This window comes from Heterodontus francisci, chromosome 8 (assembly GCF_036365525.1).
Source record: "Heterodontus francisci isolate sHetFra1 chromosome 8, sHetFra1.hap1, whole genome shotgun sequence".
NCBI lineage: Eukaryota > Metazoa > Chordata > Chondrichthyes > Heterodontiformes > Heterodontidae > Heterodontus > Heterodontus francisci.
Genome location: NC_090378.1, coordinates 97916272 through 97942622, shown reverse-complemented (window position 1 = coordinate 97942622; position 26351 = coordinate 97916272). Strand labels below are relative to the sequence as shown.

Genomic DNA, 26351 nt, shown 5'->3' with positions numbered 1-26351 from the left:
TACTACTTCAAATCTTCTCCCCCTTTAATTCTTTCTGCTCCTCTGTATCTATTTGTGTGTTTATGGCGTATGCATGCTAGCGTGGTTGCGTCGCGTATTCTTAGTAGTTTTAACTGAGTTATTAATAAACTTACACCTTTCTTGTTTAAACCTGAGCAAACCTGTCTGAATGATTCCTTTACAATTACAATTAGAGAGCAGGGAGTAAGGACTCACTGAGGTGAAGCTAAAAACAGTGTTTTTAAAGTTAAATCCTGGTACGGCCAAACCAGGAAAAGGGTGAGATGGGAGCCTGAGACCCCTTCCTCACCTGTTGTAACAATATTCAAGGCTGGGATAGTTTGATTGTTGGACTCTAAGGAAATTAACGAATATGGGGATCGGACAGAAAAGTGGAGTGAAGGTTAAGGGTGCATCATGATCTTATTAAATGATGGAGTAAGGGGGCTCTGTGGCCTGCTCCTGCTCATACTTGTCATGTTCTTAGGGAAAATACCTGACTGAGGCCAGGCCAGATTTGAAGCTGTCCCCTTTTAAAGCCATGCAATCTAATAGTAACGTAAACAGAACTTCTGGTTGATCAGAATTTTTTTGGCAAAACTTTTAGGATGATGTCAATCTAAGTTATTTTGTTCTTCAGTCAGTGGGAAAGCTAGATGTAATGTCTGACTTTCTTCCTCTCTGTGAAACTGTCTGGAGTACTATGTTTTTGAGGACATTTTTGTTGACCACCACCCCATCACTGTTTTTAACTTCCTGTGTTCACAACCAGAGGAAAAAGCCTGTCAGAGATTCTGCCAAGCACTTGGGACCAGAGACTTTCCAACACAATCGTGTGAAATGTTTATTGATAGCATGAGAGGCTAACTACTTGCTTTTATCACTTGAGAGGACAGGCAGAGTCTCTGTTTAACATCAAGATGTCTTCTCTTGTGGAAGAATCTAGAACTAAGGGTCACTGTTTAAAAATAAGGGTCGGGATTTTTCCCTCGGCGGACAGGAGCCGTCCACCGAATGAAAAGTCGGTGACGGAACTGCTTCTGCCTGGCCTGGGGATCTGACCCGCATTTTGCGATTCCCCGACCTTTGAGTGTTCTGAGGCAGGACTTCCACTCGCTTGAGGCAGGAAGTCCTGCCTATTAGAGCTGCTGGCCAATCAGCGGGCCCGCAGCTCTTAGTCGCAGCAGCGCCACTGGAAGCGGTGGCCACTGCTAGGACTGCAGCCCAGCTTCAAGAAGGTGATGTTGTGGAGCCCCGGAATAAGGTAAGTTTTTGTTGCCTCGTCGGGGGTGATCGGTTGGGCCCCGGTGAGGCAAGGGTGGTTGATTGGGGAGACGGGGCTCGTTTTGGGGGTAGTTACGGGATGGCCCTCCGTTGGTCACAGGGTTCTCGATCATGAGGCCCCCATCAGCCCCCACCAAGGCCGTCAGAGAGCCGCCTGCTTTTGTCAGCCGGCTTTACTAGCCACAGGTAAAATCCTCGTGGTGGTGGGCGGAGGCCCTTAAGTGGCCACTTAAGGGCCTCGATTGGTCTGGGGCGGGCAGGCCGTTTTTCGCTGCGGCCACCCTCTGAAAAGTGGTGGGAGCAGTTTGGGAAGGGCTCCATTTTACGCTGTTTCCCCCCCCCGGCCACCACCCTGACCACCTTCCCGCTCTTCGGAGGGGTGTAAAATTTCTGCCAAGGGGTGGCCCATTTAAGACAGACGCAAAATCTTTTCTCTGAGGGTCGTGATTCTTTCGAGCTCTCTTCCTCAAAAGGCGGTGGAAGCAGAGTCTTTGAATATTTTTAAGGCAGAGGTAGATAGATTCTTGATGAGCAAGGGGGTGAAAGGTTATCGGAGGTTGGTGGGAATGTGAAGTTGAGATTACAGTCAGATCAGCCATGATCTTGTTGAATGGCAGAGCAGGATCGAGGGGCTGAGTGACCTACTCCTGCTTCTAATTCATATGTTCGTATGTAGCTCAACTGAGAAGTCAGATCCTCTGATGGTGCAACATTCCTTCAACTACCTCTAAAATGGCTGCCACAACAATTGATTTAATGTGGCAGTGTCTGAGGAAATTAATTACCAATCTCTGCCCATAAGTGATGAATATCGAATAACAATGAAAAAAATCTGTCGAATGTATCTGATGTAAAGTTGTGTGTGTGAGGAAATTATAAAATTATCAGCTGTAGAATTTGACTCGTGAGTGGGAAAGACCTGATTTTACCTTTTTGGATTTCACCAAAAGAAGAAATATAAATTTGTGCTCACTGGGATCAGTTTCAGCATCCCAAATCAATTTAAATCTATTCTTGGTTTCTTCTGTAATACCACCCCAATTGCCATTTGCTTAGCTGGCAGCTGAAGCAACAGCTGGTATTTCCAGCAGTGACTTCCCAGTGCTGCTTTGACCTACCAGCATTTGACGGTTGAAACACTTGAAGCTCTGCTTCTGCAACTTTTATATTCATCAACAGTGATTCCTGAGGCACCGTCCACAGGCACCAGTGATTGACTTATCTCCATTTGGGAGTCTAGTCGCCAGCAACAGCTCTTCAAATATTGCCTCAGGAAACACTTAAACTATTGGAATTCATACCTTAATGCACTGCCATCATATATCTCACTTATCACCTATCTAGACAGCCGGACATCAATTTGTTCACCGACAGTAACCATGTCTATGTAGCTTAGTTACCAAGTGTCCATTCAGATGCACGTTTTGGCTGCTGCCCTGGACCTGAGCCCATCACTTCTATGCCCCCTTTTCTCTCCCTTCTTCCTCCTTTCTCTTTTCCTTCCTGACATTGTGCATCATTTTATTTTTTTCTACGTTTGGGTTCTGTTCCTTCGCAAACTCCTATTCTTCAGTACGTATCGTCTCTGCTGCTGTCCTTCCAGAATAGACTCCCTTTTCATTTATCTGACAACTTCCCTCTGTGAGTCTCTTGATATCCTCTGACGGGCTCATTGAGGCACTCGTCACTGCCTCCTAATAAGCAGCAATCCCAATTCCCTATTCTGTTCGCTCCCAGCCCTCTCTTTTCCCCCCCCCCCCCCCCCCCCCACCCTCCCGCCCCGCCCCTCATGCCTGCCAGAGGGCTATTCTTGTCAACATCCTTCTCATCACTCCCAGCTCTGACTTTCTGGACTCTGCCACTGCTTCTCTTGCCATTTCCCTCCGAGTGTATGCTCGCTTATAAATAAGAACCTCGACACCCATAAGCTTATTGTGGATGATCACATCAGTATCATGGCCTTGACAGAGGGTTGATGACACCTTTCCCCTTATTGAAGCTTCCTTGCCTGCCTATAATTTCTAACACATGCCCTGCTCAAACTGCCGTGATGGGTGCGTAGCCCTTATCTTTTAAATCGCAAATTGGGCTGTCTCCCTACTCCTCTAGTGACCTCTCCTTTGAGAATCTCGCCTGTTCTACTCCTTGTATTTCTCTTTTAAGGTCCTTGTTCTGTACTGCCCACCCAAGTATCACCAAGTTTCTCTCCGATATCTTCTCTGCTCTCCTCCCTCTGCCTCTTCACTGAGTGACTTCTCATCCTCATTGATTTCAACCTCCATCTTAACTCTTGCTCTCCTTTGAGTTTACTGCTTTCCTTTCCTCCCTATATCTCTCCCTCCATGTAAACCCTCCTACCCATATTCACTCCCATCGTAACTATCACTGATAAGGCAATCTCTGATCATTTCCTTATATAATTCTTTCCATATTCCTCTTCCCCATGCCTACACTATTTGTTTCTGTGTCCACGCCTAGAAAAAAAGCACCCTCAAGTCTCTTACTATTCCACCTTCAAACTCACAACCAACTAGCCTTTTCCCTACAGTTCATCATGAATTACAGCTACTAATTTGCTAAAGCTTACCTTTGATGCCCTTGCCCCCACTAAAACCAATACAGTGTCTCATCTGAGTTGTTCCTCTGGTATGCGCCACTTTGTTTTCCCCCCCCCACCACCACCCGCAAACAATCTTCAGTATAACTGCCTCACAACCCTTCCCACCCCACCATAAGTCTAAGGGATGCAATTTGAATATCTTTGGACAACTGGTTTAACCATCCATTGCCACATCTGGCTGGATCACAATAAAGCATTATCGCGCCCTGCTCTCATCACAAAAATTGCCCACTATTCAAAGATTATCGAGGAAGGCAAAGTTAACCTGACTTCTCTTCATCACAAACCATCTTTTTAAACCACCCTCCAGTGCCTCCTCCACCCTCACCAGCAACAATAAGTGTGAGGAGTTCAAGGACTTTTACAAAGATTGTGACCATCCGTGGATAACAAAGGAAGTTAAGGATTGTATAAGATTAAAAGAAAAGCCCTATAAAATTGCCAGAAATAGTAAACCTGAGGATTGGGAGGATTTTAGAATACAACAAAGGATGATGAAGAAACTGATAAAGGGAGACTAGAATATGAATGTAAGCTAGCAAAAAATATAAAAACAGACTGTAAAAGCTTCTATAGGTACGTAAAAAGGAAACATTTGGCTAAGACAAATATGGGTTCATTACAGGCAGAGTCAGGAGAATTTATAATGGGGAATAGAGAAATGGCAGAGACGTGAAATGATTACTTTGTGTCTGTCTTCCCTGAGGAAGATCCAAGAAATCTCCCAGGATTAGAGGGAATGAGGAATTGAAGGAAATTAGTATTAGTAAGAAGGTCGTATTGGAGAAATTAGTGGGGCTGAAGGTTGATAAGTCCCCCCAGGACTTGATATTCTACATCCCAGAGTATTGCAATAGGCAGCTATGGAGATAGTGGATGCATTGGTGATCATCTTTCAAAATTCTATGGATTCTGGAACGGTTCCTGCAAATTTGAAGCTCGCAAATGTCACGCCACTATTTAAGAAGGGAGGGAGAGCAAAAACGTGGAATTACAGATCTGTTAGCCTTACATCAGTCATTGGGGAAAATGCTGGAATCTATTCTAAAGGATGTGATAAAAGGACACTTGGATAATAATGATCTGATTGGGCATAGTCAACATGGATTTAGACGAACTTGTTGGAGTTTTTTGAGGATGTTACTAACAGAATTGATAAAGGGGAGTCGGACGTGGTATACTTGGATTTTCAAAAGGCCTTTGATAAAGTCCCCCACAGGAGGTTGCTTGGCAAATTAAAGGACATGGGATTGGAGGTAATATACTGGCATGGATTAAGGATTGGTTAACTGGCAGCAAAAAGAAAGTAAGAATAAACTGGTCATTCTCACATTGGCAGGCTGTGACTAGTGGGGTACCACAGGGATCAGTGCTTGGGCCCCAGCTGTTCACAATATATATCAATGATTTAGATGTAGGGACCATATGTAGTATTTCCAAGTTCGCGGATGACAAAACTAGGTGGGAATGTTTGTTGTGAGGAAGATGCAGAGTGGCTTCAAGGGGATTTGGAAAGACTTAGTGAGTGGGTAAGAATGTGGCAGATGCAATATAATGTGGAAAAATTTGGGGTTATCCACTTTGGTAGGAGGAATAGATGTACAGAGTATTTAGAACATAGAACAGTACAGCACAGTACAGGCCCTTCGGCCCACGATGTTATGCCAAACCTTTAACCTACTCTAAGATCAAACTAACTACCTACCCTTCATTCTACTATCATCCATGGACCTATCCAAGAGTCGCTTAAATGCCCCTAATGTATCTGCTTCTACTACCACCGCTGGCAGCGCATTCCACGCACCCACCACTCTCTGTGTAAAGAACCTACCTCTGACATCTCCCCGAAACCTTCCTCCAATCACCTTAAAATTATGCCCCCTGGTGATGGCCCTTTCCACCCTGGGAAAAAGTCTCTGGCTGTCCACTCTATCTATGCCTCTCATCATCTTGTACCCCTCTATCAAGTCACCTCTCATCCTTCTTCGCTCCAATGAGAAAAGGCCTAGCTCCCTCAATCTTTCTTCGTAGGACATGCCCTCCAGTCCAGGCAGCATCCTGGTAAATTTCCTCTGCACCCTCTCTAAAGCTTCCACATCCTTCCTATAATGAGGCGACCAGAACTGAACACAATATTCCAAGTGTGGTCGAACCAGGGCCTTATAGAGCTGCAGCATAACCTCGGGGCTCTTAAACTCAATCCCCCTGTTAATGAAAGCCAACACACCATACGCCTTCTTAACAACCCTAGCAACTTGGGTGACAACTTTGAGCGATCTATGGACATGGACCCCAAGATCCCTCTGTTCCTCCACACTACCAAGAATCCTGTTTTTAAGCCTGTATTCCGCATTCAAATTCGACCTTCCAAAATGAATCACTTCACACTTTTCCAGGTTGAACTCCATCTTCTCAGCCCAGCTCTGCATCCTGTCAATCTCCCGTTGCAACCTACAACAGCCTTCCAGACTATCCACAACTCCAGCAACCTTCGTGTCATCGGCAAACTTGCTAACCCAGCCTTCCACTTCCTCATCCAAGTCATTTATAAAAATCACAAAGAGCAGAGGTCCCAGAACAGATCCTTGTGGAACACCACTGGTCACCGAGCTCCATGCTGAATACTTTCCATCTACTACCACCCTCTGACTTCTATGGGTCAGCCAATTTTGTATTCAGACGGAGACAACTTTCCCTGAATCCCATGCCTCTTTACTTTCTGAATGAGCCTACCATGGGGAACCTTATCAAACGCCTTGCTAAAATCCATATACACCACATCCACTGCTCTTCCTTCATCAATGTGTTTTGTCACATCTTCAAAGAATTCAATAAGGCTTGTGAGGCATGACCTGCCCCTCTCAAAGCCATGCTGACTGTCTCTAATCAAACCAAGCTTTTCCAAATAATCATAAATCCTGTCTCTCAGAATCCTCTCCAATAATTTGCCCACTACCGATGTAAGACTGACTGGTCTATAATTCCCAGGGTTATCCCTATTCCCTTTCTTGAACAAGGGAACAACATTTGCCACCCTCCAATCATCTGGTACTACTCCAGTGGACAGTGAGGACGCAAAGATCATCGCCAAAGGCGCAGCAATCTCTTCCCTCGCTTCCCGTAATATCCTTGGGTATATTCCGTCTGGCCCCGGGGACTTATCTGTCCTCATATCATTCAAAATTTACAGCACATCCTCCCTCTTAACCTCAACCTGTTCGAGCATATCAGCCTGTTCCACGCTGTCCTCACAAACGACCAGGTCCCTCTCACTAGTGAATACTGAAGCAAAGTATTCATTTAGGACCTCCCCTACCTCCTCCGACTCCAGGCACAAGTTCCCTCCACTATCTCTGATCGGTCCTACCCTCACTCTGGCCATCCTCTTGTTCCTCACATAAGTGTAGAACGCCTTGAGATTTTCCTTAATCCTACCCGCCAAGACTTTTTCATGTCCCCTTCTAGCTCTCCTAAGTCCATTCTTCAGTTCCTTCCTGGCTACCTTGTAACCCTCTAGAGCCCTGTCTGATCCTTGCTTCCTCAACCTTAAGTAAGCTTCCTTCTTCCTCTTGACTAGCTGTTCCACATCTCTTGTCATCCAAGGTTCCTTCACCTTACCATCCCTTCCCTGCCTCATCGGGACAAACCTATCCAGCAGTCGCAGCAAGTGCTCCCTAAACAACCTCCACATTTCTGTCGTGCATTTCCCTGAGAACATCTGTTCCCAATTTATGCTCCCCAGTTCCTGCCTAATAGCATTGTGATTCCCCCTCCCCCAATTAAATATTTTCCCATCCCGTCTGCTCCTGTCCCTCTCCATGACTATAGTAAAGGTCAGGGAGTTGTGATCACTATCACCGAAATGCTCTCCCACCGAGAGATCTGCCACCTGGCCTGGTTCGTTGCGAAGCGCCAAGTCCAACATAGTCTCCCCTCTAGTCGGCCTATCTACATATTGAGTCAGGAAACCTTCCTGGACACACCTGACAAAAACTGCTACATCCAAACTATTTGCACTAAGGAGGTTCCAATCAATATTAGGGAAGTTGAAGTCACCCATGACAACAACCCTGTTACTTCTGCACCTTTCCAAAATCTGCCTCCCAATCTGTTCCTCCGTGTCTCTGTTGCTACTGGGGGGCCTATAGATAACTCCCAACAAAGTGACTGCTCCTTTCCTGTTTCTGACTTCCACCCATAATGACTCAGTAGACAAACCCTCCTCGACGACCTCCCTTTCTGCAGCTGTGATACTATCCCTGATTAGCAATGCCACTCCCCCACCTCTTTTACCTCCCTCCCTATTCCTTTTGAAACATCTAAACCCCGGAACATCCAACATCCATTCCTGCCCCTGTGATATCCACGCCTCTGTAATGGCCACAAGATCGTAGCTCCAAGTACTGATCCATGCTCTAAGTTCATCACCCTTATTCCTGACACTTCTTGCATTAAAATAGACATACTTAAATCCATCATACTGGCTGCAACTTTGCCTTGTCAACTGTCTAACCTTCCTCACAGACTCTCTGCACTTGGTATCTGCCTGTTCAACAGCTACCCCATCCACTGATCTGTGGCTCTGGTTCCCATCCCCCTGCCAAACTAGTTTAAACCCTCCCGAAGAGCTCTAGCAAACCTCCCGCCCAGAATATTGGTGCCCCTCCAGTTCAGATGCAACTCGTCCTTCTTGTACAGGTCCCACCTTCCCCAGAAGGTATCCCAATGATGCACATATCTGAATCCCTCCCTCCTACACCAGTTCTGTAGCCACGTGTTCAGCTGCACTCGCTCCCTGTTTCTCGCCTCACTAGCACGTGGCACCGGTAACAATCCTGAGATTACTACTCTGCTCATCCTGCCTTTCAGCTTCCAACCTAACTCCCTATATTCGCTTTTCAGGTCCTCATCCCTTTTCCTCGCTATGTCATTGGTACCGATGTGTACCATGACCTCTGGCTGCTCCCCCTCCCCCTTAAGAATCCTGTGGACTCGATCCGAGACATCCCTGACCCTGGCACCTGGGAGGCAACATACTATCCGGGTATTTCTTGAATGGTAAGAGATTAGGAAGTGTAGATGTACAAAGAGAGCTGGGTGTCCTTGTCAATAGGTTACTGAAAGCTAACCTGCAGGTACAGCAAGCAACTAAGAAGACTAATGGTATGTTCGCCTTTATCACAAGAGGATTTGAGTACAGGAGTAGTGAAGTCTTGCTTCAATTGTATAGAACTTTGGTTAGACTGCACCTGGAGTACTGAGTGCCATTTTGGTCCCCTGACCTTAGAAAGGATATTTGGAGGGAGTGCAACGAAGGTTCACCAGACCTCTTCCCAGGATGGCAGGACTATGCTATGAAGAGAGATTGATGAAACTGGGCCTTTATTCTCTAGCGTTTCAAAGAATACATTGGCTGCTGTGATTCCCTATGTAATAATGATTGCGGACGTTGTTGTTAGTGAGTGGGTGGTCCATAAAAATCCAGCCACAGTTGTTCATTGCAATTATTAACAATTCCTTATAGCTGACTCTTCTGGATCAAAGATTTTTGCTGTTAAAGAATTTCTACTTGGAAGAATTATGACATTCCCTGGCTGTGAGGCTTCCTGTAGGAAAAAATAGAGACAGTAGAATTATTGCATAGACAACGATTGCCTGATCTGAGCCATACGCTTACAAACTGCCAAGGGGAAGCCTTTCACAAACATCAGTTCCTTTAAGGGAAGTTTGCTATTACCAGTATTTTTCATTTTGCCTTTGTGTCATAAGAACATAAGAATTAGGAGCAGGAGTAGGCCATTTGGCCCCTCGAGCCTGCACTGCCATTTAGGGCGGTGCAGTGGTTAGCACTGCAGCCTCACAGCTGCAGGGACCCGGGTTCGATTCTGGGCGCTGCCTGTGTGGAGTTTGCAAGTTCTCCCTGTGTCTGCGTGGGTTTTCTCCGGGTGCTCCGGTTTCCTCCCACAAGCCAAAAGACTTGCAGGTTGGTAGGTAAATTGGCCATTATAAATTGTCCCTAATATAGGTAGGTGGTAGGGAAATATCGGGACAGGTGGGGATGTTTGGTAGGAATATGGGATTCGTGTAGGATTAGTATAAATGGGTGGTTGATGGTTGGCACAGACTCGGTGGGCCGAAGGGCCTGTTTCAGTGTTGTATCTCTAATCTAATCTAAAAAAATAGGATCATGGCTTATCTGATTGTGGCCTCAGTTCGACTCACCTGCTTGCCCCCAAAATCCTTGACTCCCATGTAGATCAAAACCTAACTCAGTCTTCAATATATTCTATGCCCCAGCTACCGCTTCTTTCTGGGGAAGAGAATTCCAACAATTACCGTCTGAGAAAAGTATTTTCTCCTCATCTTCATTTTAAAAGGGAAACCCATTATTTTGCAACTGCCGAGTTATAGATTCCCCCAGAAGGGGAAACATCCTCTCAGCATCTACCCTGTTAAGCTCCCTCAGAAACTTGTATGTTTCAATAGGGATAAATGGGACATTTTCAGGTTGGCAAACTGTAACTATTGGAGACAAAAACAAGAAATGCTGGATTCACTCAGCAGGTCTGGCAGCATCTGTGGAAAGAGAAGCAGAGTTAACGTTTCGGGTCAGTGACCCTTCTTCGGAACTGACAAATATTAGAAAAGTCACAGATTATAAACAAGTGAGCTGGGGGTTGGGCAAGAGATAACAAAGGAGAAGGTGCAGATTGGACCAGGCCACATAGCTGACCAAAAGGTCACGGAGCAAAGGCAAACAATATGTTAATGGTGTTTTGAAAGACAAAGCATGAGTACAGATTAGGTGTGAATATACTGAATATAGAACATCAGCAAGTGCAAACCTGAAGAAAAACAACCTGAAAAAAACAGTGGGTAAGCAAACTAAACAGTGGGTAAGCAAACTGAACAAACTAAGATGAAATGAAATAAATGCAAAAAAAGATTGTAAAAAATGTAAAAAGGAATGCAAAAAAAAGGAAGAAAAAATGACTAAAAATGAAAGTAAAGTGGGGGGCTGTCATGCTCTGAAATTATTGAACTCAATGTTCAGTCCGGCAGTCTGTAGTGTGCCTAATCGGTAGATGGGCGACACAGTGGCGCAGTGGTTAGCACTGCAGCCTCACAGCTCCAGGGACCCGGGTTCGATTCTGGGTACTGCCTGTGCGGAGTTTGCAAGTTCTCCCTGTGTCTGCGTGGGTTTCCTCCGGGTGCTCCGGTTTCCTCCCACATGCCAAAGACTTGCAGGTTGGTAGGTTAATTGGCCATTATAAATTGCCCCTAGTACAGGTAGGTGGTAGGGAAATATATAGGGACCGGTGGGGATGTTATTGGAATATGGGATTCGTGTAGGATTAGTATAAATGGGTGGTTGATGGTCGGCACAGACTCGGTGGGCCAAAGGGCCTGTTTCAGTGCTGTATCTCTAAACTAAACTAAACATGAGATGCTGTTCCTCGAGCTTGCGTTGATGTTCACTGGAACGCTGCAGCAATCCCAGGACAGAGATGTGAGCATGAGAGCAGGGGGGAGTGTTGAAATGGCAAGCAACCGGAAGCTCAGGGTCCTGCTTGCGGACTGAGCGGAGATGTTCCGCAAAGCGGTCACCCAGTCTGCGCTTGGTCTCCCCAATGTAGAGGAGACCACACTGTGAGCAGCGAATACAGTATACTACATTGAAAGAAGTACAAGTAAATCGCTGCTTCACCTGAAAGGAGTGTTTGGGGCCTGGGATAGTGAGGAGAGAGGAGGTAAATGGGCAGGTATTACACCTCCTGTGATTGCAAGGGAAGGTGCCCTGGGACGGGGACGAGGTGGTGGGGGTAATGGAGGAGTGGACCAGGGTGTCGCGGAGGGAACGATCCCTTCGGAATGCTGACAGGGGAAGGGAGGGGAAGATGCGACTGGTAGTGGCATCACGCTGGAGGTGGCGAAAATGGCGGAGGATGATCCTTTGGATATGGAGGCTGGTGGGATGAAGAGTGAGGACAAGGGGAACCCTGTCACGGTTCTGGGAGGGAGGGGAAGGGGTGAGGGTAGAGGTGCGGGGAATGGGTCGGACACGGTTGAGGGCCCTGTCAACCACAGTGGGGGGAAATCCTCGGTTGAGGAAAAAGGTCATATCAGAAGCACCGTCATGGAAGGTAGCCAACCAGTCCCCATCCACCACCACCCTCCTCCGCCTGGCTGAACTTGTTCTCACATTGAACAACTTCTCCTTCAACTCCACGCACTTCCTTCAAGTAAAAGGTGTCGCTATGGGTACCCGCATGGGTCCTAGTTATGCCTGTCTTTTTGTGGGATATGTCGAGCATTCTTTGTTCCAGTCCTACTCAGGCCCCCTCCCCCAACTCTTTTTCCGGTACATTGATGACTGTATCGGTGCCGTTTCCTGCTCCCGCCCCGAACTAGAAAACTTTATCAACTTTGCTTCCAATTTCCACCCTTCTCTCACCTTTACATGGTCCATCTCTGACACTTCCCTTCCCTTCCTCGACTTCTCTGTCTCCATCTCTGGGGATAGGTTGTCTACCAATATCCATTATAAGCCCACTGACTCCCACAGCTACCTCGACTACACTTCTTCACACCCTACCTCCTGTAAGGACTCCATTCCATTCTCCCAGTTTCTCCGTCTCCGACGCATCTGCTCTGATGATGCTACCTTCCATGACGGTGCTTCTGATATGACCTCCTTTTTCCTCAACCGAGGATTTCCCCCCACTGTGGTTGACAGGGCCCTCAACTGTGTCCGACCCATTCCCCGCACCTCTACCCTCACCCCTTCCCCTCCCTCCCAGAACCGTGACAGGGTTCCCCTTGTCCTCACTTTTCATCCCACCAGCCTCCATATCCAAAGGATCATCCTCCGCCATTTACGCCACCTCCAGCGTGATGCCACTACCAGTCGCATCTTCCCCTCCCTTCCCCTGTCAGCATTCCGAAGGGATCGTTCCCTCCGCGACACCCTGGTCCACTCCTCCATTACCCCCACCACCTCGTCCCCGTCCCAGGGCACCTTCCCTTGCAATCGCAGGAGGTGTAATACCTGCCCATTTACCTCCTCTCTCCTCACTATCCCAGGCCCCAAACACTCCTTTCAGGTGAAGCAGCGATTTACTTGTACTTCTTTCAATGTAGTATACTGTATTCGCTGCTCACAGTGTGGTCTCCTCTACATTGGGGAGACCAAGCGCAGACTGGGTGACCGCTTTGCGTAACATCTCCGCTCAGTTCGCAAGCAGGACCCTGAGCTTCCGGTTGCTTGCCATTTCAACACTCACCCCTGCTCTCATGCTCACATCTCTGTCCTGGGATTGCTGCAGTGTTCCAGTGAACATCAACGCAAGCTCGAGGAACAGCATCTCATCTACCGATTAGGCACACTACAGACTGCCGGACTGAACATTGAGTTCAATAATTTCAGAGCATGACAGCCCCCCACTTTACTTTCATTTTTAGTCATTTTTAGTTATTTTTTCTTCCTTTTTTTTGCATTCCTTTTTACATTTTTTACAATCTTTTTTTGCATTTATTTCATTTCATCTTAGTTTGTTCAGTTTGCTTACCCACTGTTTTTTTCAGGTTGTTTTTCTTCAGGTTTGCACTTGCTGATGTTCTATATTCAGTATATTCACACCTAATCTGTACTAATGCTTTGTCTTTCAAAACACCATTAACATATTAATATAAAAGCAAAATACTGCGGATGCTGGAAATCTGAAACAAAAACAAGAAATGCTGGATTCACTCAGCAGGTCTGGCAGCATCTGTGGAAAGAGAAGCAGAGTTAACGTTTCGGGTCAGTGACCCTTCTTCGGAACTGACAAATATTAGAAAAGTCACAGATTATAAACAAGTGAGGTGGGGGTTGGGCAAGAGATAACAAAGGAGAAGGTGCAGATTGGACCAGGCCACATAGCTGACCAAAAGGTCACGGAGCAAAGGCAAACAATATGTTAATGGTGTGTTGAAAGACAAAGCATTAGTACAGATTAGGTGTGAATATACTGAATATTGAACATCAGCAAGTGCAAACCTGAAGAAAAACAACCTGAAAAAAACAGTGGGTGAGCAAACTGAACAAACTAAGATGAACTGAAATATATACAAAAAAAGATTGTAAAAAATGTAAAAAGGAATGCCAAAAAAAAAAGGAAGAAAAAATAACTAAAAATGACTAAAAATGAAAGTAAAGTGGGGGGCTGTCATGCTCTGAAATTATTGAACTCAATGTTCAGACCGGCTGGCTGTAGTGTGCCTAATCGGTAGATGAGATGCTGTTCCTCGAGCTTGCGTTGATGTTCACTGGAACACTGCAGCAATCCCAGGACAGAGATGTGAGCATGAGAGCAGGGGGGAGTGTTGAAATGGCAAGCAACCGGAAGCTCAGGGTCCTGCTTGCGGACTGAGCGGAGATGTTCCGCAAAGCGGTCACCCAGTCTGCGCTTGGTCTCCCCAATGTAGAGGAGACCACACTGTGAGCAGCGAATACAGTATACTACATTGAAAGAAGTACAAGTAAATCGCTGCTTCACCTGAAAGGAGTGTTTGGGGCCTGGGATAGTGAGGAGAGAGGAGGTAAAGGGACAGGTATTACACCTCCTGCGATTGCAAGGGAAGGTGCCCTGGGACGGGGACGAGGTGGTGGGGGTAATGGAGGAGTGGACCAGGGTGTCGCGGAGGGAACGATCCCTTCGGAATGCTGACAGGGGAAGGGAGGGAAAGATGCGACTGGTAGTGGCATCACGCTGGAGGTGGCGAAAATGGCGGAGGATGATCCTTTGGATATGGAGGCTGGTGGGATGAAAAGTGAGGACAAGGGGAACCCTGTCACGGTTCTGGGAGGGAGGGGAAGGGGTGAGGGTAGAGGTGCGGGGAATGGGTCGGACACGGTTGAGGGCCCTGTCAACCACAGTGGGGGGGAATCCTCGGTTGAGGAAAAAGGAGGTCATATCAGAAGCACCGTCATGGAAGGTAGCATCATCAGAGCAGATGCGTCGGAGACGGAGAAACTGGGAGAATGGAATGGAGTCCTTACAGGAGGTAGGGTGTGAAGAAGTGTAGTCGAGGTAGCTGTGGGAGTCAGTGGGCTTATAATGGATATTGGTAGACAACCTATCCCCAGAGATGGAGACAGAGAAGTCGAGGAAGGGAAGGGAAACATTAACATATTGTTTGCCTTTGCTCCGTGACCTTTTGGTCAGCTATGTGGCCTGGTCCAATCTGCACCTTCTCCTTTGTTATCTCTTGCCCAACCCCCACCTCACTTGTTTATAATCTGTGACTTTTCTAATATTTGTCAGTTCCGAAGAAGGGTCACTGACCCGAAACGTTAACTCTGCTTCTCTTTCCACAGATGCTGCCAGACCTGCTGAGTGAATCCAGCATTTCTTGTTTTTGTTTCAGATTTCCAGCATCCGCAGTATTTTGCTTTTATGTAACTATTGGAGTGTTGGAGCCTCAACTGTTTATGATCTATATTAATGACTTGGAAGACAGGACTGAGTGTATTGTAGCCAAATTTGTGAGCATTACAACGATAGTTAGGAAAGCAAATTGTGAGAACACAAAGTGTCTGCAAAGATATATAGATAGGTTACGTGAGTGGGCAAAAATTTGGCAGATGGAGTATAATATGGGAAAATGTGAGGTCGTCCACTTTGGCAGGTAGAAAAAAGCAGAATATTATTTATAAGGAGAGACACTGCAGAATGTTGCAGTACAGAGGGATCTGGGTGTCCTTGTACATGAATCCCAAAATGTTAGCATGCAGGTACAGCAAGTAATTAGGAAGGCAAATAGAATGTTGGCAACTATTGCAAGGGAGTATAAAAGTAGGGACATCTTGCTACAACTAAACTGGGCATTGGTGAGACTGCACATCGGATACTTCGTACAGCTTTGGTCTCTTAAGGAGGGATTTGCTTGCATTGGAAGCAGTTCAGAGAAGGTTCATTAGGCTGATTCCTGGGATGAAGGAGTTATCTCGAGGAAGGGTTGAACAGGTCATCCGACTCTCTAGTTTACAAGATCTTATGAAAATGATAGATGAATATTTATGGAGATCATTGCATCCTGGTCCAGATTCTCCTACAAGGCAAAGGTTCAAAGAGAAAACTCTGCCCCTTGTCGATAACTGTGAGAGTATCTTAGTTCTTAGATAAGAGTGGTTTCTTCTACAGAATACAAAATCCTTTTCTGCATCGGGGAGCCAGTGGAGCTGTTCAGCTCTGTATTAGTGAGATGTCGATACAAATGTTATGAAGAGTCTCAACAACAGCTTGCATTTATAGAGGACTTTTAATGTGAATAATTGTCCCAAGGCGCAATCGCTCAAATATGGGCATTGGAATAAAGAAGGAGATATTGCTGAAAAAAAGAGACATGCTATCAACATTTTATCTGGCATTCGTCAGGACAGATGCAAGAATGCAAAGTTTCAAAGGGGAGCAATAATTTGTACTGCATGAGAAAAGGGTGCTGATTGGTTGGCAAGTCAACTCTAATTGGTCAAGACGTTGTTATGGAGACTGCACCAGGGAACTACTGTTCCCCATGCTTTTGTTTAATTCAAAAAGAGACAAAGCCTGGATGCGTTTCTTTTGCCTGAAGAAGACAGGTCCCTGCGTATGCATATATGTAGCTTCGAGCAAACGTAAGTGAGCCTCATTGCAAGCACGATATATAATCTTAAATTGGTTGAGAGTATAATTCTTAACATAATTGGGATTGTTCAAGTGCTGTCCAATCGTGGAATCATATCTAACATTAGGCATTATGTTCTGAGTTTTACAAGTACAGGCTAGTTTACAGTACTCTGCCTATTACGAACAGCCGAAGGGACATGCTGTTTGATACGATCTGCCAGTCGTTGGGACATACGGCCTATGTACCTGGCATCGCACCAGCAATGAAGTTCATATACCACATTACTTATTTGTGTGGTAGGCAGAATGTTTTTTTTGGCTTGACAGCATCCTGTTAGAGGGAAAAACCACTTGTGTTGCTACTACGTAGTAGCAGCATGAAACGGCTAGCTTTACCTGTTGCTCAAATTTTTGAAATACCTTACCCTTCCAGGGTATTTTGAGGTAGACTGGGCACTTCTCGGGTCCGAAAGTGGCAGCCTTAGGCCCATTCGCGAGTATGCGCGATACACAGCAAGCATTGATCTGAAGGGGTAGACATTATCCCACAGGATAGCTTTGCTAGTTGAGAAATCGGCTAATGGATTCTCTACTACTGTCTACCACAAACCTGCCTTTACTGGTCAATATACGTGTTGGGCTTCCTACAGTTCCATGTGCTTATTGACAATCTTGTAAATAGGGCCCGAGCCAGTTGCTTGATGCCGAAATATGATGAATCAAAACTATCCTGCAAAAAGCTGTAAAACTGATTCATACTTGAAAATAGATGCTGCATTTCAGGCAGAATTAATTATGTAATGGGGGAAACATCGCAAGCTGATTTCACGTTCAGGTGCAATGCCCTAGTAGCAAGAAGCAGACAGCTGAAGAGATTGTGGCTCAATCTTAAATCTTAACACTGAAAAGCTGGAAGATGACAGCTGAGGGATAATGGGAAATGAATTATAGAACTTTGGAATGAGCTAGATAAATCTAAATGTATTTTTCAGGGTTTTGTTAGCATAGTGATTATGTTACTGGGCTGTTAATCCAGAGGCCTAGATTAATGATCTGGAGCTATGAGTTGAGGGAGAAGCTGAGGAGTTTAACACAATTAATAATATAAATCTGCAATACTAAACTAATACCAATAATGTGGCTATGAAACTACTGATTGTTGTAAAATCCTGTCTGATTCGCAAATGTCCTTTAGGAAAGGAAATCTGCTGTCCTTACCTGGTCTGGCCTATGTGACTCTAGACCCTATTAACTGCCCTCTGAAGCGGCCTCATAAACTGCTCAGTTGAATCAAACTACAATGAAAAGGTCGAATAATAAAAACCTTCGGACTGCCGAGCATAGACCTAGGCGCTGGATACAACTAAATCATATCCAGCTCAGTCGTCCTCACTAACATCTGGAGCCTTGTACCAAAATTGGGAGAACTGTCACACAGACTAGTCATGCAACAGCCTGACAGAATCATGCTCACAGAATCATATCTTTTAGCCAATGTCACAGACTCCTCCAATACCATGTCTGGTTATGTTCTACTCCACTGGCAGGATGCACCTACCGGATATGGTGATACAGTTGGGAGGGAGTGGCCCTGGAAGTTCTCAGCATTGACTCTGGAGCCCATAATGTTTCATGGCATCAGGTTTAAACCTAGGCAAGGAAACATTCTGCTGACTAATGTCACCACCTTCAGCTGATGAATCAGTGCTCCTCCATGTTGAATACCACATGGAAGAAGTACTGAGGGTAGCAAGGGCACAGAATGTACTCTGGGTGGGGGACTTTAATGCCTGTCACCAAGTAGCTCGGTAGCACCACTGTTAACCAAGCTGGTCAGCTTCTGGAGGACATAACTGCGGCAGTTGCTGAGAGGACGAATGAGGGAAAAACCTCATTCTTACCAATCTACCTGTCACAGGTGCATCTATCCATGACAGTATTGGTAGGAGTGCCCACCACAGTCCTTCACGTTGAGGACACCCTCCATCGTGTTGTGTGGCACTATCACTGTGCTAAATGGGAAAGATTCAGAACAGATTTAGCAGCTCACAACAGGGCATCCATGAGGCACTGTGGGCTATCAGCAGCAGCAGAATTGCATTCCACCACAATATCTGACCTCATGGCCTGGCATATCCCTCACTCTACCATTATCATCAAGCCAGGGCATCAACCATGGTTCAATGAGGAATGTCGAAGAGCACGTCAGTAGCACCACCAGCTGAAAATGAAGTACCAACCTGGCCAATCTAGAACACCGGATTACATGCATGCTGAAGAGCAGAAGCATCATGCGATCAAGCTAAGCAATTTTACAACCAATGGATCAAATCAAAGCTCTGTAGTCCTGCTGCATCCAGTTGTGAATGGTGGTGAGCAATTAAAACAACTAATGGGAGGTAAATGTTTGAAAAAATCCCAATCCTCAATGATGTGGGAGCCCAGCACTTAGTGCAAAAGACGAGGCTGATGCCTTCGCAAAAATCTTCAGCCAGAAGTGATCCATCTCGGCCTCCCCTGAGGACCCCACCATCATAGATGCAAGTATTCAGCCAATTCAATTCACGCCACATGATATCAAGAAATGGCTGAAGGCACTGGTTACAACAAAGGCAATGTCCCTGAAAGCATCCTGACTGCATTGCTGAAGTCTTGTACTCCAGAACTAGCCATGCCCCTAGCCAAGCTGTTCCAGTGCAGCTACAGCACTAGCACCTACTCGACAATGGCGAAGGGCGGCACAGTGGCGCAGTGGTTAGCACCGCAGCCTCATAGCTCCAGGGACCCGGGTTCGATTCCGGGTACTGCCTGTGTGGAGTTTGCAAGTTCTCCCTGTGTCTGCGTGGGTTTTCTCCGGGTGCTCCGGTTTCCTCCCACAAGCCAAAAGACTTGCAGGTTGATAGGTAAATTGGCCATTATAAATTGGCACTAGTATAGGTAGGTGGTAGGGAAATATAGAGACAGGTGGGGATGTTTGGTAGGAATATGGGATTAGTATAAATGGGTGGTTGATGTTCGGCACAGACTCGGTGGGCCGAAGGGCCTGTTTCAGTGCTGTATCTCTAATCTAATCTAATCTAATGTGGAAAATTGCCCAGGCATGTCCTGTCCACAAAAAGCAGGGTCAATTCAATCCGGCCAGTTACCATCCCATCAGCAAAGTGATGAAAGGTGTTATCAACAGTGCTATTAAGGGGCACTTATGTAGAACCTTCTCACTGATAGTATTCGATTCCATTTAGAATGCCTCGGATAATGAAGCAGTCCACGCCCACATGCTGCAAGATCTGAACAACATTGAGGCTTGGCCTGATAAGTGGCAAGAAACATTGGTGCCAAACAATGGCAGTGACCATCTCCAACAAGATAGAGTCTAACCACTTCCGTGTGACATCACTGGTATTACTATTGTGGATTTCCCCACCATCATCAGCCTGGAGGTCACCATTGACTAGAATCTTAACTGGATCAGCAACATAAATTCTGTGGCTATAAGAGCAGGTCAGAGGCTGGGAATTCTGCAGCGAGTGATTTACTGTCTGATTCCCCAAAGCCTGTTCACCATCAAGGTTGAATGTGATGGAATATAAAGGCCTGCTCAGGTCAGGGGAAGAAAACCCGACCCGAACCCGACAGAACCACATCGGACCTGAGCCCAGCCCAGCCCGAGTCCCTCCATTTTTTTCCGTGTCCGACCCAACCACCTTAATGTTCACTTTACCTACCTTGCAATTCCGAATCTGCAGGAAGCTGCACCATGAGCGCGATGATGTCATAGAGATGCTTGCTGTGCAGACTCAGAGTCTCCCTCCTTTAACATCCTGGGCTCCCAGCTCAGGTAGGCTTTTCAACTTTTGCCACTTACTAAACTCAACTTTCCAGCAGAGCGATACTTACTTTGTGTGTCCAGCCCGACCCAACCCGAGCCGGAAAGCCGGACCCGGAAGAGCGACCCGACCCGAATCCGACACATGTCTTCGGGTCCCGTCGGGTTCGGGTAGCAGGCCTTTAATGGAATACTCTCCTGACAAAGGAGCCCACTTGGTTGGCATCCCATCCAGCACCTTAAACATTCACTCCCGGCGCTAGCAGTGTACCGTGGCTGCAGTGTGTCTCATCTACAAGATACACAGCATCAACTCGCCAAAGCTTTTCCAACGGTACCTTTCAAACCTGGGAAATCTACTGCCTAAAAGGACAAGGGCAGCAGGCGCATGGGAATACCACCACCTCCAAGTACCACACCATCCTGACTTGGAAATATATCACCGTTTGTTCATTGTCATTGGGTCACTGGAACTCCTTACCTAATGGTGGATGTAGCTACACCATATAGACTGCAGTGGTTCACTATCACCTTCACAAGGGCAGTTGGGGATGGGCAATAAATGCTGGCATTGTCCCATGAACAAATTGAAAAAAAAGTTGTATTTCTTCCTGTGTTACTGTGAGAGCGATGAACGTGAACTGATACTGTGCTGTGCTAGATGTCTCCTGTAGTGCAAGCTGCTGGACACCCTGAAATATTGCTAACCCATAGTGAATATTAAGCATATGTTCAGTTAAAGAAGTTTTGTGGGTTGAGAGAACTGAAGCAGCCAAGAGCTGATCGATTTATGCCTGAGTACTTATAAACAGCACACATAATTTGATGCACAATACTTAAATAGAGTTGAACTACATCCAGGAGAAGGAAGAGCAGTAGTTCTATGTTATTGATGTGGGGGTGGAGTTTGGGAAACAAACATTTTTGTTCTGTTGAAATAATTTCCAGGTATAGTTGGGCTGGCAAAATGGGAAATCAGATTTCACAAGTACCATAATGTGGTTCCTTAGAGCTCTGTAATCAGTACCCACCCCACTCCGCCGCCCATAAACACTTCCTGTAAGAATTGCACCTCTTCTGGGAGAGTCAATCTGCCCCTGTTTATTCGCAGGTCATCCAATTACATCAATTCACAAAACTCTCTAATGGGACCCATGTTCAGTGTTCTGTTAGCAATATTTCATAATGTCCAGCAGCTTGCATTGCAAATACATAAATCACTAAAACACAATAACACATCATGAACATAAGAAATAGCAACACAAGTTAATAAGGCCTTTAAGAAAGCAAACCATCACTAGGGTTTGCCTCTAGAGTGTAAAGTCCACTCTTGGAAACAACTTAGAAATAAGCAGGGGTTGAAGTTATCAGAAATCTGTTCTCCTAAATTTGAAATATTCTAGTTTATCTGTCACTTCATTTGTGTTTATTTAATTTTTTTTGTAGGTACACAGGGAAGTGATACCAGCGCACACAGTTTATGCCTTGAATATAGAAAGGATATTGGCTAGACTCTGGCATCCTAGTCATGAGGAGATGGAGCAGGATAAGATCCACCGTCAGAGGCTAGCAGTCAAGCAGGGACTTGTTTGTTGACTGATTTGGGTCAATTGCTGGAGCTCAGAACATACCTTTGTATCCACTATGAATGAATGAGATAATCACTGCGCTAAACCAGATACCTCCTCAACCGTTACTCTGTGTCTTTATCACTGGGTAGAGTCTGTTACAATGATGAGCATTATCGGTAGTATGTCAAGTGTAAATTGAATCAATGGAAGTTGGCATTTAGCTTCAGTCTGACAATTTTGATAAAATATTCATCATAAATCTCTTAGAAATGAGTTTGTATTTTGCTTATTAAAATATATACATTGCTAATGTATACCTACAAATATCAGTTTGATAGTTTAAGTATCTATATATTTGCTTCAAAGTGCACTGCCTTGGTTGCCTAGTGCGATATCATGTACAAATGATCTGAAGTTCTGCTGTTGTAGTAGAGGTATTAACATGTCTAAAATACACTCGTTAACTCCTCTGGTAAAATAGAGATTGGAATTTCAGACAAAACAACACAGACCCTTGCTCAACCTAAGTATCCCACAGCCATAATTTAAAGCTTGCATGGTTTGCCTTTTTTTAATACCCGTCTACTGATGAGACAAAAGATAACTTTGCTAGATAGTTTCAGATCCCTCTTTGTTAGTTCTTCGTAAACATTTTAACTGAACATAGATGTCTTTATAAGCCTTTAACCATTTTACACCTTGATAAAGTTGAAGGTGCAAGATTACCAATGCATGTAATACCATCGACTAATTTTATTTTTGTACAATAAGAAATTGACAATTAATCTGCATAATGTCTTTTTTTGTATACGCAAGGTTTTTTAAAACTTTGTTTTATATTTTTGTGTTTTATAATTTTAGTTGGTAGATTATGTGCAAAAATGTAAATGTTAATTCATTACATTGTATTAAAACCAGATGTCTTTACTTGATGTTGAGAAGATTCCAAACATCCGAATTTGGAATGCAAAGCCATAAAGTATGATTTCTTTAAAAATTAATTTGTCTAAAATTCTTCAAGATAGTGATAGTGTTCAAAGCCTATATCCTTCCACTATTGAATCAACTTGTTATTTTGTTTTTGAATGCTATCACTTATAACTTGTAATACTTAAGTATGAAGATGTTGGTCACTAAATTAGCTTTTGGTTTATAATTGTCTCCAGACCCTGTTCCAAAATGTACCTCTCTCCATCCTGTTGATTCACTTCCTGAAGAACTTGAAGTTGACTCATTATTTGAATTTATGCTCCCTTCTTCGTCCTTCATATTTCATAACCCTAGGAACCATATGTATGCTTCTTTAAACCTCTTCCTATAGAGTTCTGTATGTCCTACTGATACACAAATATTGGGATTGTTGCTGTGGTTTTTGGATGCTTCTGTGTTTGGTGTTGACCTGTGGGCTAACAGTTAATTAGCTATTACTGTATTTTACAGTAACATTTAAGGTACTGAGTGGAAAAATATCCTCAGATCATTACTTCTGTTCCCTTTTTCCCCTCATTTGACCCTTCTTGCAATCTCAAATCCTGACTCTCCTTGTCAACCAGTCATGCCAACTTTCATTTCTCCCCTCTTGGGTACTTTGCCTCCCCTGATCTCTGACCTAATCCATCACTACTCTTCTTGCTTTCCTACTCTCCTGCCCCTGTTCCAACATTATATCCTCCCTAGCTAAGTCCACAATTACCCTCTTGCCCTTCTCCAAAGCCACTGATGCTGCCGCATGCACAGCAACTCCAAATGCCACATCCTTCCTGTCCAGGATCCACTGGAGGCTAACATCATTTCCAACCTCAAATAAAAGCAAAATTACTGCAGATACTGGAAATCTGAAATAAAAACAAGGTGCTGGAAATACTCTGCAGGTCTGACAGCATCTGTGGAGAGAGAAATAGAGTTAACATTTCAGGTCTGTGACCTTTCACCATTCCCAACTCTTCACCCTGCGCATCACTATTGCCTTGGATCCTTCCAGTGGGCGAACAACTACAGCCCCTCCCCACTTCCCTATGAAATGCCCATTCACTCACAAAGAAGGCCCTTGCTATCAGCTTTGACTTCCTTGCATCCATTAACACTTGTATCTATGCACCCTTCCAAACCCACTTCTTTCAGTGTCCATTCCCGAAAGTGTGAAGCATAGAGCAGTCACGAAAGACTGCTTCATTATGAGTGGTAAAGTCAGGTTTATGGTGCCTTATAATCTCTTTTTACCTCTAGCAGCCAGTGAGCTTTTATTCTTTTGTCTCTAAGCTAGGAAACTCTAACTTGATATTACTTTCCTAAATTAGTAACTTAAACTTGATAAACCAATTAATATATCTAAAATCAAATTAAAAACTAATTAAGATTAGATAGACATTGTGTGCTAAAACTGAAGTCCGTGGGAGTTTGTGGAGAGAATTGTGATCCTGGACACCCATATCTCTGGTAAGTGCTCCTCGGGGATCTTTGGCTCAGAGTTGTTGTGCTGTAGTCTTAGCTGCAGATGTGTGTCTTCAGGGAGTGGGAGAATTATCTGGACCCTCTGTTCCAGGAGACAGTCACACTCCTTAGGTTTAAGTAGAACTCGAGTTGGTCAGGGTGAGGCGGGTGTGATTGCAAGTCACGTCGATATAGGGATCCAGAATGTAGTGATGGTGGAGTCTTGGCCTTTGACCAACATATACTGGTTCAATGAAGAATGCAGGAGGGCATGCCAGGAGCAGCACCTAAAAATGAGGTGTTCACCTGGTGTAGCTACAACACAGGACTACATGCATGCCAAACAGTGGAAGCAGCATGTGATAGATAGCGCTATGTGATCTTACAACCAATGGATCAAATCTAAGCTCTGCAGTCCTGCTACATCCAGTCATGAATGGTAGTGGACAATTAACTAACAGGAGGAGGAGACTCCATAAATATCCCCATCCTCAATGATGGAAGAGCCCAGTACATCAGTGCAAAAGGCAAGGCTAAAGCATTTGCAACCATCTTCAGCCAGAAGGGCCGAGTGGATGATCCATCTCGGCCTCCTTCTGAGGTCCCCAGCATCGCAGATGCCAGTCTTCAGCCAACTGGATTCATTCCACGTGATATCAAGGAACGCTGAAAGCACTGGATACTGCAAAGGCTACGGGCCCTGACAACATTCCAGCAATAGTATTGAAGACTTGTGCTCCAGAACTGGCTGCGCTTCTAGCCAAGCTGTTCCAGTAGAGCTACAACACTGGCATCTACCCGTGTTATGGTCAGGTGAGGAGGGGTCGAAAGGCGCCCCTCTTGTCCCTGTTCTTGTTTGATCGCAACAGTGTTTATTTCTTCTAAGCAGTGGATGTGATTACCAATTGAGTGTTTAACCCTTTAAGTGCTATGATCATAAAAGAACCAATCTGATAGGTTTTCTTGAATTTAAACAAGAAAAAGGTTAGCTTATTGTACTTAAAACCAAAAACTGATCTAAGTAAAATAATTAACCATGCTCCAACTTCCTCTCACACACACATACATACATATAAGAATCTCACAGACACAAATAGGTTACAGTATGGAGAAGAATAGATTGGTTGGATTAGAGTCCAGGACAATAAAAACTAATGTACAGACTGTGGAGTCTGGTAATTTAGTTATCTTCAGGTTGAACTGGGTGATCCTGAAGTTTTGGCTGGTAGATGTACCCTATGGTTCAGAGTTTTCTTGGGAAACAGTGAGCAAATGGTTTTCTTCCCGGGGTCTTGGACTGTAGCAATGATAGACTCGCATGTTTTGCAGCCAGTAGGCAGAGTTCAAACTTGCCAGGTTACCTGTAGAGAGAGAGTGGGAGAGCCCACTTGGGTCCTTCACTGGTCAAACTCAGGTGCTTCGAGTTCCGATGAAGGGTCACTGAGCCGAACCGTTAACTCTGCTCTTTCCACAGATGCTGCCAGACCTGCTGAGTGGTTCCAGCATTTCTTGTTTTTATTTCAGATTTCCAGCATCCGCAGTATTTTGCTTTTATTAAACTCAGGTGCTTGTCTGCTGTAGAGAGAAGGAATTGCAGGTTTTCACAGGATGGTCCAGTGTATTCTCTTTTCTAACATAATTAGATCAAGTATAAGAATTCCTAATCTCTCAGGTCCCATTGTCTCAGTAATTACCCAATGAGTGGTTCATCTCCATCAGTGTTAATGTTCCAATATTGTCTTTAATGTCTTGTTAATGAAGCCCCCAGCGATTTAACATCCGCAGCACTTAAAGCAGCCAGAAGTACTGCACAAAGAACAGCTAGGCGTTGCGCAAACGACTACTGGCAACACCTATGCAGTCATATTCAGCTGGCCTCAGACACCGGAAACATCAGAGGAATGTATGATGGCATGAAGAGAGCTCTTGGGCCAACCATCAAGAAGATCGCCCCCCTCAAATCTAAATCG

The 26351-nt window shown here is 45.0% G+C and overlaps 1 protein-coding gene across 3 annotated transcripts in view; it reads left to right on the top strand.

The window, feature by feature from the left end:
* Positions 1–26351, top strand: part of LOC137372579 (transcriptional adapter 1-like) — a 104916-nt gene that overhangs the window by 40212 nt on the left and 38353 nt on the right. Inside the window, exon 7 of one of the 3 annotated variants that reach the window (XM_068036517.1) lies at positions 21827–23734. The exons of 1 other annotated variant lie outside the window; for it this stretch is intronic. In XM_068036517.1, the coding sequence (XP_067892618.1) occupies positions 21827–21976 (150 nt within the window). In that variant the 3' untranslated portion in view covers positions 21977–23734. Of the gene's footprint in view, positions 1–21826; positions 23735–26351 lie in introns of those variants that run through there. One more of the 3 variants, XM_068036515.1, reaches the window with a different exon arrangement.